This window comes from Nilaparvata lugens, chromosome 12 (genome assembly GCF_014356525.2).
Source record: "Nilaparvata lugens isolate BPH chromosome 12, ASM1435652v1, whole genome shotgun sequence".
Lineage (NCBI taxonomy): Eukaryota > Metazoa > Arthropoda > Insecta > Hemiptera > Delphacidae > Nilaparvata > Nilaparvata lugens.
The window spans coordinates 28265429-28286903 of record NC_052515.1 but is presented as its reverse complement, the minus strand read 5'-3'; the positions used below and the strand labels follow the sequence as shown (position 1 = coordinate 28286903).

The window sequence follows — 21475 nt, the reverse complement described above, 5'->3', positions numbered from 1 at the left end:
GAGAATGTTTTTTGAACGGTCCTCACTGGTGATACGAATGTACAAAATGTGCCATGAACCATGAAATACTAACCATGAGTGCTTGGAAATATTATATTGTAATAACACAAATTGTATTTCTAAAATAATTGAGATCTATAATTTTCCCAACATTACATAGATTTCATACTTTCTCTTATTCTGGGGTTTCCAAACTCTACAAATTATTATACATTTTTCTAAATAATTTATTCAAATTGATAGATTACTTTTATGAACACAATGAAAGAATGAAACCAAAACACTAATAAGAACAATTTATATCTCGCTTTCAAAGCTCGTGTATGAGTAACAGTTTGTCTTTGAAACAAGTAGATTTCAAAATAAAATCTAAAAAGTTCATTTTTCACTTTTCAGAGATGCTGTACTAATAAAGCGAGTGGACCTAATGAAGCACCTCCACATCCTCCAAAGGCTCCATGTCAGACACCGGAATCTGTCAAAGTAATAAATCTTTTTCACAATATTTCATCAAATATAACTTATTACAATTCAATCTTTAAATGTTATTGTGGTTATATAATCATATTATTACTAGAAATTAATATTAATTGCTTAGAAGTATAATATAGGATTACACAGAAAAACGGGAACTTTTAAAAACGTCATAAAACATTAGTGGGAAGGGCAAAAATTATTTTATTCAAACTAATGTAAAGTTCAAGACTTGCCATTTAAGAATTATTTATAACATCTATCACGAATACACTCTTGTAATCTGTGTTGACGATTCCTCATTGATCGCTGCAACATCTGCGTTTCCTGGTCCCATGATCTGTCCACGTGCGATTTTCTGTTTGTAGAGCTATCTCAATTCAAACGATTTCACAAGTTGACCAATAACTGTGGTTGAATCATAACAGACAATTCAAAATGAAATTAACAATATTCCAGCTGAAATGTTGCGGCAATCGTTCAGGAATCTCAACACAGATTTCAAGAGTGTATTCGTGCAGGAGGAAGCCATCTTGAAGAAGTAATTAATAATTCTCAAATGGCAAGTCTTGAACTTTACATTATTAGTTCGAATAAAATCATTTTTGCCCTTCCAAGTAATGTTTTATGGCGTTTTTAAAAGTTCCCGTTTTTCTGTGTCACCCTGTAGTATCTGTATGTACAGTAACAGCAACAGTAACCATTATTACATCAAAATTTAGAATGATTGATAGATAATAGAATGTATATTATAATCAGTTATTGCTTGCTCTATCACATATTTCCTATGCATCTTTGTAAACTCAACTTAATCCACAACTCAACCTACATTTTAAGATTTTAAATGAAGTTCTTTGCCCTCATGTAGAATCAACTCCTACTTCACCCTTATTCTATTGAATCCACTTGACTCTAGTGGTGAAAAACTCTTAATTTTCCAGGATAACAAGCCGAAGAAGAGGAAACTGGACTTGACTCGGAGTCAGACTATTGTGAAGACGAATCAAGCGGACTCTGAACAGCTGCAGGAATTAAGTGAAATGACTGAGAACACCATCACTAGCACCATGGATATAAGCGAGTCAACCATCACCACAGATCTCAAAAAAGACAACGAAAAAGTCTCTTTGAAAAAGGTATAGCAATTAATTATAGTCCGGCCTGTGTACCTTGGTAGATAAATGTAGCTGGACCTAATTTATCTGTATGAATAAATCTGAAGTAGAGCTGTTATGTTTAGAGACTTAGATAATAATTGTTATTATTTCGACCTAAAATCATTAGTAGAGACAAATAACACAAGTAACGGTATCTTTACTCTATATGTAAAGATATACATACTTACTTATATACTTTATATGTTTACTGAAATTTACTTTATATGTGGACTGAAAGCGGGTGTTTTTTAGAGTCATTGTATTCTAAAGTTACAGATGAAAAAATATCAAAACTGTTACTTCTATATAAAAAAGTAGGCTATTTAAATTATTTTTAGTAATTTCTGTAGATTTTTATTGAATTATAATAATGCAGTAAAGATAATAGAATATTAAAAACCAACTCATTAGAATGTATGTTGCATATGGTACTCATATTGGAGAGAAACTAGCACAAACTTTGAAAGAATTTATGTTTGCATAGAATTTTTAACTGTCAATTAATTGCAAGATTATTCGGTGTTTTGTTATGTGAACTGAGTTTGGAATATAGGTATTATGTATTTATGTGTTTATATATTATGTCTTTATAAATGTATATAGTATGAAGGAGTAGTGTTTCATTTGTAGCACAATAATTTAGTTTTTAGATTCATATCCAATGTAATTCTCACATTTTTCTGACGCGTTTTACTGTATGTATCATTGGGATACTGTACTTGGATTTGATCTTGAAAAGGAGACAGTAGTACCTATCTAATAGAATTTATATACAATTCATATGAATTAAATTGAGAATTGAACCTTATAATGACTTTTTCAAATAAATTATAACATAGAACTTTAAATAATAAAAAACTTTTGAGAGATCTTTCAACTTTTGAAACATATTTTTGGGGAGAGTTTGAACACTGCAATATTGTCCATTATATCTTTTGAATTGCTTAAAATTGTTATAATCTAGTCAGAAATCCGAAAATTGGGCAGAGTTGACCAATATTGTTTTCCGTTTTCTCGTTTCAGATTCAAAGAAGTTTAATAATAATTCTCCGGCAAATAAGACTGCTTGTAGATCGAAATGAGATCCGTTAGGGTACGTTAAAACTTAATGAGCATTTAGTTGAAAATTATTCTTAATTCAACATTAAATTTGCAACGATCAACGTGCTTAAAACACAATTTTATTAGTGTTTTCTTTTGCAAACCAGCTTTGTTAGCACTCAACTTGCATATTTTCCCCAATCACTGATTAGTCGAGTCGGAGTATATTAATTAAAATAGGGAAATCTAATATGTAATTTATATTGGACTACTAAAAAAATTATGTAGAGAATTAATATAATGATATAAACATTATTACACAGTAAGTTATATTAGTGAACCCTATACCGTCTTCGTATACTATACAATCCACAGTTCCACGTTAAAATAATATATTTATTTATTAGGTTAGCACAAACAATACAATGATCGGAGAAGAAAAGCAGGCTATTTCCCAAAACTTCTTCATTTTCCTAATCTCGTTTCAAATTATACACTATATTTCACAGTGTATAAATACTATTCAGTCTAAAAAATACTATATGAACCTAAACTAGAGTTCAACAAACTTAGACTACCCTACTTGTGTCCAACAAATTCTCAAAACAAAATAATTACTACCCTGCTTATTATATGAAGATATTAACACAATTCAGCCCAACTTCAAAGAACCTCTTTTAAGTAGGCCAACACTTTCATTAATAATAATTAATGAATAAAAAACTATTCTTTTGTGGTATTTGAATCACATCACTGTATCTTTAATCAGAAAAACGCACCTACCAACGATACTCGCTATTTCTAGAAATACTGTAATATAAATGAACAACACATTTTTGGGTTAAAAAGTCTATTAAATTATTTCCAATCCTTCCACTGTACAGAAATCATGCATGTTGTCGATAGAAAATAAATTCATGAAATTACCCCTTTATCATGTAGAGCTGGAATTTCAGTTTAAAAGTGATATTCATTCAATTCCAGTAATGTAAATTAACCAAAGAAAATAAATATTTTGTCGATTATCTTTGTGATTTAGAATGATGAAATTTGAATGTTAAATTTCCGTTTTAGTGCATTCTTGTTGCAAGTACAACTTTTTTGAAAGAATAATTAAAATTTAATATCTCTCACTAATGGAACTCTCTCATAAAAAAGTATGCCTTGTTCTTGAAAGATATATATTTAGATTTTTATTTAAAGATTTATATTAGATTCAGATTTAAAGATTTATATTTCAATATCACTCACTAATGACACTCTCTCATAAAAACGTTGTTACACATGACTCCATGAATTTCTTTTATTTTCAAACATAAATTCCATATCATCATAGCTCTTTCTGATAAAACAGGTCAATTGAGGATGCTACTTTTTTGAAATAGCTAAATAGATCTAATAGACCTACTTGAACCAATCCAACATCGATTGTCAATACCTACATAATTAAAGAACCTGGCAAACGTCAAGAATTAAGACTTTTGAGTTCTTCAGACAAAATTCTCTCTCAAGGTTTTTGTAGCTTTTTCAAGTAGTGGAATTAGTCCAAAAGTAGCCACACACACGCTTACAAAAGTAGAAGATTTTCTAAAAGTAAAAATCTTTCAAGAATTCTCTTTTTCAGATTGATCCGCTCATTCTGTTGTGCTCGGTTTATCTGTTTCTTCATGTCGTCACCAAACACATGCAGTGAAAAAAGAAAGAAAAAAGGAACTGGGAAAAGTCTGGACTTTTCTTTTGAATTGTGTCTGTTGATGATGATAAAATTATCCTGAAAGTAGTCTCCACTAAACCACAAATAACGTACAACAATATCAATGTGTATTGAATATAAAAATACTACTACTGAATATAAAAATTTTGAGATCTATTAGTCAAGAATCTATTGAATCCAATATTCGAAAAGTATTTGTAGATAATAAAAATTTGCTTGAACAAAATAAAAAAACCTGGATTTTCTCCAACTAAAAAATTCTTCAAATCTAGTCTTATTTGAGTTGAATAGGATGAATAAGTAGCCTAGCTAGAATATAGATGTTGAGACAAGTTTAGAACAAAAGAATGCATAGATCTATCTTCCTTCTCCGTAGATAATTTCAAATAATAACTTTATCTCTTCTCAACTGTTTAGTGAAAAATTGAAACAAATCAAGTAAAATAATCTGAGACAGTCTTTGTCTACACCTTTCCTAGACCCACAATTTTGTAGGTAGATAATAAAAAAACCAACATTACACTATTCTCGATTTAAGCTATTGTTAATTGATCCTACCTGAAACAATTGTACCTTACTTACTCTAGTTACCTTAATTCATAAAAATGATCTCTTATTACAAATCCAAGTAGTACGGTATTGTTGTATCTGTTAATGAATTCATTATCACGTGATGCATAGGATTTATCATTAGAAACACTTCTCCTTTCTGTTAGTGAATTCATTATAACGTGATGCATAGGATTTATGAATTAGAAACACTTCTCCTTTATATGACTCTCATGGTGAAAATCACAGTAACTGTATAAAATAGTAAAGATTAATGTAACAAATTACCGTATATAAAAACTTCCAATGAACTTGTATCAGATAATAAAATTGTAGCTTCAAGATTTCCTTCAAATTGTTGAATACAAATATCACTGTGCAAACGAGATAACTATTCATTGTAAACAAATTATTATTATTCGGCATCATTCATGTAGCTCAAACAATAGGATATTCTTAATAACTTACAATATTTTTAATCTCTTATTAGGTTAAAATTTGTAGTAAAACATTTTAAAATAAAAACTAGTACTGTAGTACCTGTTGTTTAGAGCACTCTATTGTAGACTCAGATACAATATGGCTCAAAGTAATCTATAGATTTTCCTAATTATAAAGCTGACCCAGTACAAAATACCACTACAAACGTTTTACGTTTAATCTTTCACAATACTGAAGTTGAATATAATATGAAAAATTGTTTAAAATCGGACCACACAATATATTTAATTTTAAAGCACCTGAAACTTAACTCAAGGACTAAGCAGAATGTGAGACTTAATTGGATATTGATTGAAAATTATCTGATTCAGTTATTTGTTTTATTTTATCATGTTAATATTGATAAAAGGTATTTCTATGTTGGATGTAAATGTATGATAATCTAATGATATTCACTGTTGTAGATTGATTTATTAATAAACTTGTAGTATACTCTTGTACTGATAGATACTTACAAAAATCAAAACTTTATGTTATTAGTGTCAATAAATGTATATATTTGAAAAGTATTGTTGTGTATGTTTCGTGTGTTGTTTCCCAAATTTAATAACATTTTTTATTATAGTGAGGTCCACGTTATAATGACAGTATTTGATCAACTTTGGTTTTGCTATCATTCGACAAAGCCGGTTGTACTATCCTATTCTAGGTCCACAACGATGTCAATTATGTTTTTGACAGTGTAGAAATTTAATTAATTAATGCAGAGAATCGGCATCGCTATTCTTCTATCTTTATCCACTGCCATTATAACGTGGACCACACTATAGGTAGTTTAACACTCTAACAATAAAGATCGATACTTTTGAGGAAGTAAGTAAGTTTTGAAGTGGTAAAAAGCTTAAATATTGATGAGTTAAAAATAAAGATAAAAAATAGGTATATTTGAATTATTGAACATTGTGCGAAGAGATTGATAATCTTTAGAGAAATTTTAAGTTAATTTGTCCACTGAGGTAGCTCTAATAGCTGAAATCATTTAACTTCAATACAGTGAATAGCTGAATGCCGAATCTGAAGAGAAATAGCGGTGATAAAATATCAGTGGTTAGATTCTTGAATTATTTATATAAGTTATGGTCATTATATATGCTATAGGATAAGAGTTATTTGTGATGCTATTGTCAATTTTCCAACAATAACCAATAGCATAGCCAGGATTATCAATGAGATGGAGGTGGGGGATTGTCCAAAAATGTTGTGCCCCCTTTACCTAGCGGAATATGAAGGGGAACGTTGTATTACATTTTTGGGACTCTGTTTCGGACTCATGGGGGCGAGGGGTGTTGTAACCTGGAACCAATAAAAGTGCAGGCATCTATATGTATAAATATACAATTCTGCATTACACATTTGTTTAAGAGCTTATAAACAGGGGATGTACAGACATTAAGCTACTGACGGCTGAGAAGTTAGTATGATACCGTATCTATAGTGGGGTCCACGTTATAATGTCAGTATTTGTTCAACTTTGGTTTTGCTATCCTTGTCTATCATTCGACAAAGCCGGTGGTACTATCCTTTTCTAACGATGCCAATTATGTTTTTGACAGTCTAGAAATATAATTAATTAATTCAGAGAATCGGCATCGCTATTCTCCTATCTTTATCCACTGCCATTATAACGTGGACCTCACTATATCACTGCTTTCCATAGAGTTGGCAGGCACTTTTCATTCTAGCAGCTATTAGGCGTCTGGCGGTCATATTACTTGAAAATTTATACAAAATTGACGTGGAGACAAGTACTGTAGTGGCTGCCAGTATCTTTCTGCCTTCACTTCGTACTTTGTCTCACTTAAGTGCAATGCAAAAAAGAGTATAATAACTTCAAAGCAGAAATCTTTAAATATTAAACTTGCTGGTACTGTAGCATTAGAAATAATTACCAAAACCAATGTGCAATTCAGGTGACTAATGCTAACCCTGACTATTGTACAGTTTGAATTAATAGAAAAAAATCAGTTTTAGAAATATAAAAACATAAAAAATGCTTAATAGTGTTCTATCATAAATTCTATAACTGGAAAAAGTTTCCTGTCAAACCGAACTAGATTATTGTTCTAAATTCAGTTGATTATCCAAAAACAGAATTAGTGTGATAAAATAATTTACAATTTGTTTCTACATAATATAAGAATCAATTTCCCTCATATTATCTATTGTCAGACTATAATATATACGAATAAATTTATAAGATTCAATATTGTGTGTGTCTGAAGAAGACAAGACATTCTCTTCTGAATATTTGAATATTCGCGCTTATCTTTGTGCTACCATAATAGTACAGAACTGCGCCACTAGAGCGGTGCTTTTGCTTCTTTTTCATCAATTTATAAGGCAATTTGATAATAGAAATTCTCTATGATCGTTTAAAATAAGATAAGATAAGAATTGAGCATTTAATCAACTCCATCACTCAGTTAATTAAATTTTCAGTGATGATAATCAAGAATTCAGTCCTCAGTGATTCGGTTAGTGAGTGATCACGTGACCTAACTTCCATCTTGGGCTTCAGCCACGAGGTTTCGTGAACGAAACGACAATTTTGTTATTTGGTAGAAATTAATTTTTACTTTTTGAGCTGACAATATCAGTCATGCCGTCTAGTAATCCTTTACCTCCAAAAGAAAATTCATTGTTCAAACGGATTCTGGTAAGTGATACTTTTTGCAAAATACCTTGTTTGGTAGGGGTAACCATCAAACAAATTTGGGTTTCATTTCGGCGTTAGAACATAACCTAATGTGTTAATGAAAATAAAATAATTACCGTACTCTCAATGTCAAAACAATAGATCAATGTGAAATAATATTCTCAGTATTCATTAATTAATGATTTCTTATTTCATTTTCTTAAAATCACGAAATGTACAGCATCCTAAAGCGGCAAATTTAATAGGCTACTCGTATCTTAAATAAACTGATATCCCGGTCATTGACGAACCTCATTTCTTATCTTATTAGTTAACAATGATAGCTTGCTAATGCTTTTAAAGATTAACTCTCATTAATAAATTTAATTTTGAATTGAAAAACAATAATCTACAACCGTACTTAAGTCAATTTGAGTTATTAAATCATTGAAATGCTTTTGTATTTTGGTTAGGACTAACAAGCTGAATTGGGTTAAATTTTTCAAACAAAATGAAATAAAACATGTTTTCACTCCAACTCATTAGATCCTAACTCATAAAATATGTTCAAAAGTTATACTCAATTGGATGTAAATTGAAAAATCTATTTTTGACAATCATCTAAATTTTAGGTTATGTTCTGTCGCAGAGGAAAATGATTTTCTGAGTTGACCGCTAATTCTTTTTAACAAATCATATGTTTATACAACATTTAATTTAAAATAGAATAAGTTGACAAGTTGAATACTTTAAAAACTGTTGTATTAATTATATTTATGAATGATAGGCCTTCAGTATTATGTTAGTCTAATTTAGAAAGTAACCCTTTCTTCTCATCGTTTGGTCATCTCTACAAAGTAATTCAATATTATTTTTATGTTATATAAAATCCAATTTTAAATTACTCAATTTTATATTGATACATGCCTACATTAAACCACAAATCTTGGCTACCAATGAGACGCCAAGTGTCCGAGCTAGGTGCAGGGCATCATTTCTTATTGAGTTCATTTCATCAGAATCACTATCCGAGACATCACATTTTCGGCGGCCGGCTAGTTTTCTACTTGGGTCACCAGCCCGGCCACCATTCCTTACTTGTTTTACATGTTTTTAAGGTTGCTCTATAGTGACCCACCCTGGTGGTCTAATTTAATACGACTCTTACTCCCCTTGATTAATTTTATCAGGTGCCATTCAAAATTTAGCTTAGATGTTCAATCAAAGTTTTAATATTCTCTTGCAGAAAAATATAAGGATCCGAGTTATTCAAATACAGAACACGCTCCTATTTGTTATCCAGATGTTCAATCAAAGTTTCAATATTCTCTTGCAGAAAAATATAAGGAACCGAGTTATTCAAATACAGAACAAGCTCCTATTTGTTATCCTATTGATATTTATTTTATAGCTTTTCTTATCAATACACATTAAAAAGTATTTCTCTTGTTTAAACAGATTTTATTACTGATTATATTCTTGTTTTTAACAATTTTTAATTTTTTTCAGAAATGCTACGAACAAAAGCAATACAAAAATGGTTTGAAATTTGCAAAGCAAATTTTGACAAATCCAAAATACGCCGATCATGGAGGTAAGTCAATAATATTCATTCAATTTAGCCTATATATTTTTCAAAACGATCGTTTTAGATTTGTCCTCTCTTTTTACTTTTCTTAACCCGGATAAACCTTTTTATGATGCATCAGTTCAGTCTTTAAGTAAATAAGTCATCATCCATCATCCAGTGCACAAAGATGCATAGGCCTACATAAAACCCCGTTTTTTGACTATGATATCACTTACATAACAATAATAATCAATTTACAAAAATATATTAAGCCTATAATTGTCAAACAGTAATTTTTAGGCCATACACATAAAAATAATAAACATTATTATAATGCAGTCATCAACCGATGTCTCAAAATAGAGAGGAAGTTACACATTCATTAGCCTATATATATTACAGTGTACCTACTAAACAGCAAAGAAATAGTCCCACTTGAGTCATAGACTTGTGTGTGGGACAAAATAATTCTATTAAATCTTCGTATCATAATCAATGCCCAATAATTGTTTCATTAGTTTGTCAATAATCAACTAATAAAAGTGTAAATATTAGATACCATGTTTGAACTGATCACGTGTTGTAGCGTGAAAAAAAACGTGTATCGATAATCATAACGTATTCATTTAGTATTCCAATAGGGCTTCTTGATCTGTTGATCATAATTAAATAGCAAATAAAATCATTTTGTGGAAAAACTTGAAAATGGCTTGAAAGCCGAAACTTTTGCTCTTGTGTTTTATATAGAAAATGTTTGAAAATCTAAGGGTACTATGAAATTATTAATTTATATATTTGTTATTCAAACTTATTTTATTTACCACAAGTTCATACATTACCGTACACTTTCATTTCATACAAATATCTCCTGTTTTGTGTCGCCAGAAACGCAGCCTGTCACTAAACTTCTAAATACGTGTATATTATATCACATTGTTTTTCACAAATTCAATCTATTTGCCGCAAGTTCATACGTTAACGTACATCTTTAATATCTCATTCATGTTTACACTGTTTTGTGTCCCTAGAAACGCAATTTATTTGTCACAAGTCCATACATTAAATCTTAATTTCATTCATAATATATCTCCTTTCATCTGTCGCCAGAAATGCAATTTATTTGCCACAAATTCATACTTTACCGTTCATCTTCATAATTTCATTCATGTGTCTCCTGTTTTGTGTGACCAGAAACGCTACAGATGTAAGGCCTGTCACTAAACTGCCCAGGCCGCAAAGACGTGTACTTATATTATATTAGATAGTTTTTATGCAAATTCAATTTATTTGCCGCAAATCCATACATTACACCTTCATTTCATTCATGTCTCCCACTTTTGTATCGCCAGAAACGCAATTTATTTGTCAAATTTATATTTTACCATTTATCTCCATTTCATTCATATTTATCCTGTTTTCTGTTGCCAGAAACGCAATTTATTTGCCACAAATCCATACATTACATCTTTATTTCATTTATGTATCTCCTGTTTTGTATCGCCAGAAACGCAATTTATTTGCCATAAATTCATACTTTAGCCTACCGTATAATATATCTCCATTTCATTTACATTTCTCCTGTTATCTGTCGCCAGAAACGCAATTTATTTGCCTCAAATTCATACATTACTTCCTTATTTCATTCATGTCTCCAGTTTTCTATCGCCAGAAACGCAATTTATTTGTCAAAAATTTATACCCTACCGTGGTACATCTGCATTTCATTCATAATATATCTACTGTTATATGTCGCCAGAAACGCAATTTATTTGTCACAAATTCATACTTTACCGTATATCTCCATTTCATTAAATAATGATATCGTGTGACCTGGCTGGTTTCAGGTCGCAACTGATCAATTTCAGGGCCTCTGACATGACCTAACGACTGCTTTTTAGGCAGCCGGGACCGACGGCGTAACGTGTCCATCCGAAATACGGGAGTGGCCCGAGAAAAATATCTTGTCCGGGCTGGGATTTGAACCCGGGTCTTTGGATTACAAAGCCAGCATCTAATCCACTCGACTACGGCCACTCCGTCCATTTCATTAATGTATCTCATCTGTTATCTGTCGCCAGAAACGGCAATTTATTTGTCACAAATTCATGCTTAACCGTACACCTCCATTTCATTCTTATGTCCCCTGCTTTCTGACGCCAGGAAGCACTTTTTTGTCACAAGTTCATACACGAGATCTTCATTCCATTCATGTGTCTCCTGTTTTGTCACTAGAAATGCAATTTATTTGCCACAAATTTATACTCTACCGTACATCTCCATTTCATTCACATTTCTCCTCCTATTTTCTGTCGCCAGAAACGCAATTTATCTGTCACTATTTCATACATTAAATCTTCATTTCATTCATAATATATCTCCTGTTATCTGTCTCCAGAAATGCAATTTATTTGCCTCAAATTCATACATGACATCTTCATTTCATTCATGTGTCTCCTGTTGTGTGCGTCCAGAAACGTTGGTGATGAAAGGCCTTACCCTGAACTGCCTGGGCCTATATCTCCATTTCATTAATATTTTCCCCATTTTCTGTCTTCAGAAACGCAATTCATTCTCCAAAAATTCATACATGACATCTTCATTTCATTCATGTGTCTCCTGTTGTGTGTGTACAGAAACGTTGGCGATGAAAGGTCTGACCCTGAACTGCCTGGGCCGCAAGGACGAGGCCTACGAGTACGTGCGCCGTGGCCTGCGCAACGACCTTCGCTCGCACGTGTGCTGGCACGTGTACGGCCTGCTGCAGCGGTCCGACAAGAAGTACGACGAGGCCATCAAGTGCTACCGCAACGCGCTCAAGTGGGAGAAGGACAACATTCAGATTCTCAGGGATCTCTCCTTGCTGCAGATACAGATGCGCGATCTGGAGGGCTATAGGGTGAGTCATCACATCTTATACGAAATACGAGGGTCTTTTTTCAACCTCCGATTGGCCATAAATAATAGACACATTATTTATATAAAAGAATAATTTTTTCACCAAAAGTTACTTTTTAGGGTGATGCCCACATCAGCCCTATAGTGAGGTCCACGTTATAATGACAGTGGGAAAGATTGGAGAAAAACGTTGTCGATCCTCTGTCTTGTCAATGCCTTCTATAGACGGTAGCTGATACTGGTTTATTGATGTAATATTAACTGTTTGTTCTCGTTTAAAATAATAAATTATATTTCATCAAGCAAGCAATTATATTTTTAAGTAATTTCCTAATGAATTTTCATAATTAAGAAAATAAATACTAATTTTTACTTAATTTTTATTTTGTTAATTAATTATTAATTCTACATTGTTAAAAGACGAACTGGCGATAGCGCTATCCGCTTTGTTGAATAATAGACAAGGATAGCAATACCATTGCAAATCCAACACTGCCATTATAACGTGGACCTCACTATAGACTTTGGCGTGGGTAATAAGGCAGATTATGATGAGAAGTGAATGGACCTTCAACTTTATGTGGGTTCCGAACAACCAGGAAGCGATTTTACAACTCATGAATTCAATTCAGAGGAGTTGGCTGAAGCGTTCACCCACACTTAGACTTAAGTTTATTCTTTAATATAATTGCCGTGAAGGTTGAGGCATTTTTCATACCAGTAGACCAGCCTACTACCAAAACCCTCTTCATAAAATGCTGCCGCCAAATGAGTTGTGCTACAAGGTAGGACCAGCTGTTTTGGTAGGACCAAAATGCTGTCATTGGTAGGACTAGCCTACCAAAACCCTCTTCATATTATTACCTGCCGCCAAATGAGTTGTGCTACAAGTTGGTTATGACGTTGTTTTGGAGCACCTCGTTAGTATGGATATGGAAGCTCTGCCCTCAGTCATGTCTTAAGTTTGAGGAAAAGGTATACGTTATTAGTGGTCAAGTCAGGTTTGTATGGTGGGTGGTCCAAATTATCACTTTTGATTCGCTGGAGAAGCCGTTTGGTTGCACCATAACTGCGAGGCCGAGTTGTCATGCATCACAACGATTCCGAAAGTCTTTTCAACTGACGTATTTCATTTTCTGATACCATTCACGCAGAAAATCATCACTCATACCTAACGTTTTCCGCGTAAACTTGAACTGTTTTTCGTTAGATTAATGCTGAACTATTGAATTTTGCTTGCAAAAACTAACGCTACTTGACGGCAGACTCAAGTGAGGTGGCCATGTTTGTGAGTATAACTACTAAAGTGAGGTCCACGTTATAATGGCAGTGTTTGTTTAGCAATGGTATTGCTATCCTTGTCTATCATTCAACAAAGCAGATAGCGCTATCTCTCTCTCGCTTTGCTCTGTTGCCAGATCGTCTTTTAACAATGTAAAATTATTAATTAATTAACAAAATATTTCATCTTAATTATGAAATTATTGAAAAATATAATTTCTTGCTTAATAAAATATAATTGATTATTTTAAACGAGAATGAACAGTTAATAATACATCAATAAACGTGTATCAGCTACCGTCTATAGAAGGCATTGACAAGACAGAGGATTGGCAACGTTGCTCTGCTATCTTTCTCCACTTCCATTATAACGTGGACCTTACTATAGACAATAATTGACGATATGGTCGCACCGATCACAGGGCGTTTGGTGGTAATGATAAGCTGTTCATCTCTGTGAAGGTCGCTCTCCCTTCCGCTTGTCTGTGTCTTATGATATGAGATCGGAGGTTGAAAAAATATGACCATCGTATATTGTGTCATCAAGAGTGCAATTTTAGATAGAATATGAAATTATACAATAAATGCGTGATTTGAAGGCCTATAATGTGAGTGAAGATTGGGGGTTTCCACACTTACTGATTGTCGCCCGACATTTTTATCGGCTGACTTTCAGAATTTTCCTCTGATTGGCTGATAATATATCAAGCTTTAGCGAGAAGTCAAGTACTTGATGTAAGTCATTTGGATATTCCTCAACAAACCTTGTTTACTAGAGGTATTCAATTAATTTTTTTGAATAAATTTCATTCGGTCCGTATAGAAACACTCACTGATAAGAAACTATCAATTCAAACCTTTTTTACTTCTTACTTACCTCCTCCTCAGCTTCACAGGTCTTTACAACCCTTGGCCTCCCTCACGTAGCCTCTCCATCTGTCTCGATCCTTGGCTTGCCTCCTCCAGTTAGGAACTCCAAGCGTCCTTAGATCACGTTCCACATCATATCTGTTCACCTATTTCTCGGTTGATCTTTTCTTATTCTGTGGTATATAACTTAATCTTTATATTATACTAGCAGGTGACCCGTGCGCCGCAAGGGTCTAATTAAAACCTTACTGAAATCTTGAAGAATTTGAAATAGGCCCATAACCACCCTCGGTGAATTAAGAATCAATATACAAAACTTCAAGTTAATCAGTTGAGTAGTTCAGACGTGATGATGCGTCATTCGTGAATTTTCTATCTCTTACGTGTATAAGCCAATTCTTTCCTTTATTATATTATAGATTTTTATTTCATCATCAAATTAGTTCATTAATAATTGTATTATATTATATAGATTCGCATCAATGTTATTATCAAATTAGTTCATTGATAATTGTTGTGATGTATGTTTTCAGGACACACGCTACCAACTGTTCATGCTGAGACCGACACAACGAGCTTCATGGATCGGTTTCGCTATGGCCTACCACCTTCTCAAAGACTATGAAATGGCTCTCAAAATATTGGATTCGTTTAGAAAAACCCTAGTTTGTGTAAGTACAAACTTATAATTCAAGCTCTATTTCACATAATTTTCTATTTGAAGATAATAGTAAATACTTGATTCATTTCGAAAGACTATGGGCCGGTTTCCAAGCTCAGGATTAAGCTAAGTTCTAGACTTTGAAAAGTTGGAGTCAGAGAATTGGCTTTCCAAAACTGGGTGCAGTTTATATGATGAACTTTATTTTCTCATTTCTATAATTGGAAACGTTTTTCTTTGACGAAATTAAACATTCCTAAATAATTAAAAATAGCTGAAACTTTATACTATTTTATCTTTATTTTATGTTGTGTTCAATTTTCTAGTTTTTCGAAATTTAATTTAAACGTGAACTGCGACTACGCCCCGTTTCAGAAAGCCAATTTTCTGACTCCAGTTTTTTAAAGTCTAGAACTTAGCTAAATCCCGAGCTCAGAAACCGGCCCTAGATATTAACAAACCACAGATTATTGAATAATGAGATTCGGTTTTGGTTTTTACATCATCATCATCAATCTGTGCAAAAGGAATTTACGAGAGTTTACTGGTACCGGAGACTGATAATGGTGAAACAACCGATAACGGTATCTCGTTTTTTAATAAATCTGTGGTTTGGCAATATATTATATAGTATTTTTATTCAGTATGGATAATTGCCTCATTATCGCCTTCACTACTACTGAGAAAGCATTGTGAAAGACTTCAGTTTGCTGTACAAATTGCAATATAGGCCTATTTGTAATGACTGCATTATGAATTGTATACCCCTTAAGTTTTATCGTACATTCTCAAGCCTTTTAAGACGTTTAAAAATTGATGTAATATATTATGTTGTCAACAACAATAGAACCTAACTATATTGAGGTCTGCGTTATAATGGCAGTGAAGAAAAATAGGAGAACAACTTTGCCGAACCTCTGTCTTGTCATGCCTTCTATAGATGGTAGCACGTCATATGAATGGTTTATGGCTTTGTTTACGGAGGTAGTGAGCTGATACAGGTTCAATGATGTAATATTAACTGTTCATCCTCGCTTAAAATAATCAATTACCGTATATTTTATTATGTAATAAATTATATTTTTCAATAATTTCATAATGAATTTACACAATTAAGATGAAATATTTTGTTGATTAATTATTAATTCTACATTGTTAAAAGACGATCTGGCAACAGAGCAAAGCGAGAAAGATATAGCGCTATTCGCTTTGTTGAATGATAGACAAGGATGGCAATACTATTGTCAATCGGATACTGCCATTATATCGTGGACCTCACTATAGTTACGGTATTATATTTGAACACTTTGTGAAGCGGTCAAAAGTCATTAGTAGATCCTCCTCTTGATGGACCCTCCTCTTCATTCATCTTGATTACTAAGATGAATAAGGTTTCACAAAATTTCTTGATTGTAAAATGTAAATTGTTTAAATATTAGATTATAGTGTGTGTTAATAATGGAATGAAATAAAAATATGTTCCTACAGTTACCTTGAAAAGTGGCCATTCCTGTACTGATTACAGAACGCAAAAAATCACTTTTCCGCATTAGTGTGCAAAGTGATTACTTTGCGTACTCCAGATTTGCAACATGGCAACACAAAATAGTTGGTGGGTTTTATTGAGGATTAGTGCACGAAAACAAAAATTAAGTTGGTAACAATGACCGTGGTTAGATTTAGATAAGAATCATTTCAATGGCTACCCTACATTTATAATAAAATCCCAATCTAGAAATCCAAAACAAGAATAATGTTCATCTAAATCATAATTGAATAATCATCATTTACAAATTCTCATCATTTAATAATAAATAATAGTTCTTTTCTATTGATAATTATTATTTCAACTGCAAGCAATGAGAAAAGTAGCAAATATACATTATAAAATTCAAATTTTGAGGTTAAATAATTACTGTTAGATATCCATATAAATAAAAATAATAAAAAAACATAAGAATACTACAATAAATATTCTCTGTTGTCTATGTTATTTTTATAAATATTTTTCAGTTTACTTTGAGCATTTTTCTCGGTAATTTGAGCAAAAGTCTAAATTTCTGAATCCTGTTTCAGTACTTTTTAGCTGGATGAAACAAACTTCGGTACGATTCTTCCCGCTAGGTTGCGCGCTTGTCGGTTCAGCCATCTTGCAGCCATCCCAATCAGCTGTTGGCGTGTATTTTGAATGCAAATTTTTTGTTCCAACTGTATTTTTTCTGATTCTTGAATGAATAAAAATGAGAACTTTGGCTGAGAATTTTCAACTTCAATTGGATTATTAATTTTTAAATGAATTAAGGTTGTTATTATAATAACAGCATCACACAGACAAACATTTGATGGATTTCAGTCATCATTTCACCAATAATTACCCACTTTTCATATTCAATGGTAGCTGTAGGAAAAATTTAATGTGAAATACGTGCGCAAAGTTCCTCTGCTGCACTCAAGAAACCATTCCGCACTCGCCTATGGCTCGTGCGTAAACGTTTCTTTCGGTGCAGCAAACTGCCACTTTGCGCACTAGTTGCACAAATAACTATTATAACGATATCTCTCAACAATACAGTATGTTTGATAAAATTAATAGTTTTCTTGAACTCTTCTCATTTTCCAGAATGCTTACGACTACGAGCATAGTGAACTGTTGCTGTATCAGAATATGGTGATTCAGGAATCTGGGGCTTTGGAAGATGCACTCAAACATCTGGAACAGTTTCATACTCAAATCTGTGATAAGCTGTCTGTGGATGAGACATGGGGTGAGTTCACGTTTAATATCTATTATTCATTCAATTTATAGCCAGAGGAATATTACTTTTAACACGGTTCTCACTCGAAGACAGAGAGGCCCGATACTCTTTCCTTCACTAATCTCTCCCACTACATAACAGCATTCTCCCTACTTTTGTGTCAGCATCCAATTGTGCATAGTATGCTAACTCCTCTCCACAACACTCTCCACAAATTTGGTAGAGAGTTAGTGGGGAGGATATTTTTAATATTCTTTCCGAAGAATGGACATTGATATGTCCAAAGCTCCGCTAATTTATGTAGATGCATAACAATATAATTATATACAGTTATTACAGATTGCTTTTTTCATATCATATACAGTTCAATAATTATTTTCTTAGTCTATATTATGTAAATTCATCTATAATTTTGCTGTATTGTAAGCTATTGTATATAAGTGTATAAGCCAGTATATATTGTAATCTACATAAATAAAGTACTCAATCAATCAATCAATCAATCAACACTGTCCATGCTACAAACTGTGGAAGGAGAAACTGATTTCCTTCTTCATGTTTAAAGTAATATCTCTCGGACTATAGTTTAATCTATTAAACATTGATTATTCACTTCAATTTTGTAGATTACTACTTCTCTTCAAGGCATTAATCAAATCAATTTATCAAGTAACTTACTCCTGTTTAGCGTATTAATCAATTTTTTCATTTTGACAATTAATCAATTGATTATTCATCGTTAGTGTATAAATTCATGTCTGAATGTACCACAATATATGAATATCAATTATTGTCAGATGTATTGCAAGTAAAATAGACTGTACTAGATTCTTGCTTGTTTTTCATACCAAAAGACTGTAATATTAGAATTTACAGTGTCATTTATAGGGTAAAGACTCCTAAACTAGAAATCTTTCAATAAACTAGTGGTTGTTACAACTCCTTTTTGGATCAAAATATAGTGGAGCGGCGAAGGTAGAGTGTATCGGAGAAGGTAGCTGAGAGTTCTTAAATAATGCAAGTATCTAATTGTCTCCGCTCCCCTCTGCCTTCCACCCTTCATTCACAGCTCTAATAATGCTCTGACACATTTGAATACATGCATTATTCTCAACACTCTCAACTACCTTCTCTGATAAACTATCTAGCCGCTCCATCAAGTTTTGACCCTTATTGAATGTCATAACATCTCCTGCACTACTACACAGAAGATGGAAAGTGTCGCTGTAAAAGGGCCAAGTCACACACATGCGTTTTATCAGGCGTTTTCAGACGAATCGGCAAGGCAAGAAGCTCTCCGATTGGCTGATTGGTTTGGCGTTCGAGAATCAGCTGATAATCATCTAATCGGAGAGTTTCCTTTCCTGCCGACACGTCTGAAAACGCATGAAAACCGCTTTGTGTGGCTTACTAATAAGAGAAGACTTATTTTCGGAAAAGTCTTCTTTGATTGGTTCTCCTGGCATTTAATCGTGGTTAAAAATAAGGTTTTTGTGCAACTGGGGGCCTTGGTCCTTGATATCGATAGTAAAACTCATTGCTCATAAAATGTGATCAATATTCTCTAGTTGAAAAACTTGAATTTAGTTTTTATGTTGTGTTTCAGCAAACCTGTACCTGCGACTGGAACGTTACGATGACGCATGCGACAAATACAAACAGCTGCTGCAGCGCAACCCGGAGAACATGGGCTATTACACGTGGCTGCAGGATGCGTTGCAGCTCAAAACCAGCGAAGAACGGTGCAAGCTGCTTGTCGAGTACTGCGAGAAGTTCCCTCGCGCCCTTGCTCCGGCCAGGCTTATACTCAAATATGCCACAGGTAAACAAGAGCTCATATATATTATTTTGGTTCAATACACTAATGGCCGGTTTCCGAGCTCGGGATTTAGCTAAGTCCTTGACTTTAAACAGCTGGAGTCAGAAAATTGGTTTTCCAAAACGGTAGTCGCAGCTTTTATAACAGTAGTCGTAGTTTTTATTTTCTCATTTCTATAATTGGAAACGTTTTTCCTTGACGAAATTAGACATTCCTAGATAATTCAAAATAGCTAAAACTTTACACTATTTTCTCTTTATTTTATTTTGTGTTCAATTTTCTAGTTTTTCGAAATTTAATTCAAACGTGACTCTGACAATGACTGCGACTTCGCCCCGTTTTGGAAAACCAATTTTCTGACTCCAGCTGTTTAAAGTCTAGGACTTAGCTAAATCCCGAGCTCGGAAACCGGCCCTAAGTGTATTGAAGTCTTCAATTGTTTCATGTAGTACCTTCTATAGTGAGATTCACCTGATCAACATTGATTTGCTATCCTTATCTGCCATTGACAAAGCAGATAGCTCTATCCTTCCACTGTTTCCAAATCGTTCATTAGCTGCAAATAAGTACAGGGTGACACAGAATAACGGGAACTTTTAAAAACGCCAAAAAACATTAGTGGGAAGGACAAAAATGATTTTATTCAAACTAATAATGTAAAGTCCAAGACTTGCCATTTGAGAATTATTAATAACATGTATCACTTTTTGACAATTACTTCTTAAAGATGGCTTCCTCCTGCACGAATACACTCTTGAAATATGTCTTGAGATTCCTGAACAATTGCTGCAACATTTAGCTGGGATATTGTTAATTTCATTTTGAATTGTCTGTTATGATTCAACCACAGTTATTGGTCAAGTTGTGAAAACGTTTGATTTGAGATAGCTCTACAAACAGAAAATCGCAGGTGGACAGAACATGGGACCAGGAAACGCAACCCAATCGTGAGATTACACGGTTACTAAACAATAGTCACTCGCATATAGTTGCCATTGAATGCCTTGAAGAGTGGATTTCGCTCACAATTTCATCAATAATTTTGAATTAAAACATAATTCAAAATGAAATCCGCAATATCCCAGATGAAATGTTGCAGCAATCGTTCAGGAATCGTCAACACAGATTTTAAGAGTGTATTCGTGCAGGAGGAAGCCATCTTAAAGAAGTAATTGTTAAAAAGTGATGGATGTTATTAATAATTCTCAAATGGCAAGTCCTGAACTCTACATTAGTTTGAATAAAATCATTTTTGCCCTTCCCACTAATGTTTTATGGCGTTTTTAAAAGTTCCCGTTATTCTGTGTCATCCTGTATAATGAATGATCCATCTAGAACTACGACCTGCAGACTATAGCCTACTAATCGTGAAAAATATAAAATATATTTACTCACTGACTGGAGCATACTTTCAAATTGCATAGAATTCATTGTCAACAGCGGTCAAGGTTGTCTTCTGCAATTTATGTTCTGTTAGAAGGGATTTGTTGTAGGCTATAATATGGTAGAATAATTTATTTGATTTAGGGTCGTTTACACAGTCAGAGCTTAA

At 33.1% G+C, this 21475-nt stretch overlaps 2 protein-coding genes across 2 annotated transcripts in view; both read left to right on the top strand.

Moving 5' to 3' along the window:
* LOC111048756 (growth arrest-specific protein 2) overlaps positions 1–5922 on the top strand; it is a gene marked incomplete in the record, with an annotated part of 128547 nt that extends 122625 nt beyond the window's left edge. The window contains 3 exon segments of the mRNA XM_039439296.1: positions 397–483; positions 1416–1610; positions 4297–5922. Of these exon segments, the coding sequence (XP_039295230.1) occupies positions 397–483; positions 1416–1610; positions 4297–4365 (351 nt within the window).
* Positions 5923–7917: 1995 nt separating this feature from the next.
* LOC111053333 (N-alpha-acetyltransferase 15, NatA auxiliary subunit) overlaps positions 7918–21475 on the top strand; it is a 242434-nt gene continuing 228876 nt past the window's right edge. Inside the window, exons 1-6 of the mRNA XM_039439293.1 lie at positions 7918–8092; positions 9581–9665; positions 12275–12537; positions 15221–15358; positions 17969–18113; positions 19711–19926. Coding sequence (XP_039295227.1) covers positions 8036–8092; positions 9581–9665; positions 12275–12537; positions 15221–15358; positions 17969–18113; positions 19711–19926 — 904 coding nt within the window. The 5' untranslated portion in view covers positions 7918–8035. The remainder of the gene's footprint in view (positions 8093–9580; positions 9666–12274; positions 12538–15220; positions 15359–17968; positions 18114–19710; positions 19927–21475) is intronic.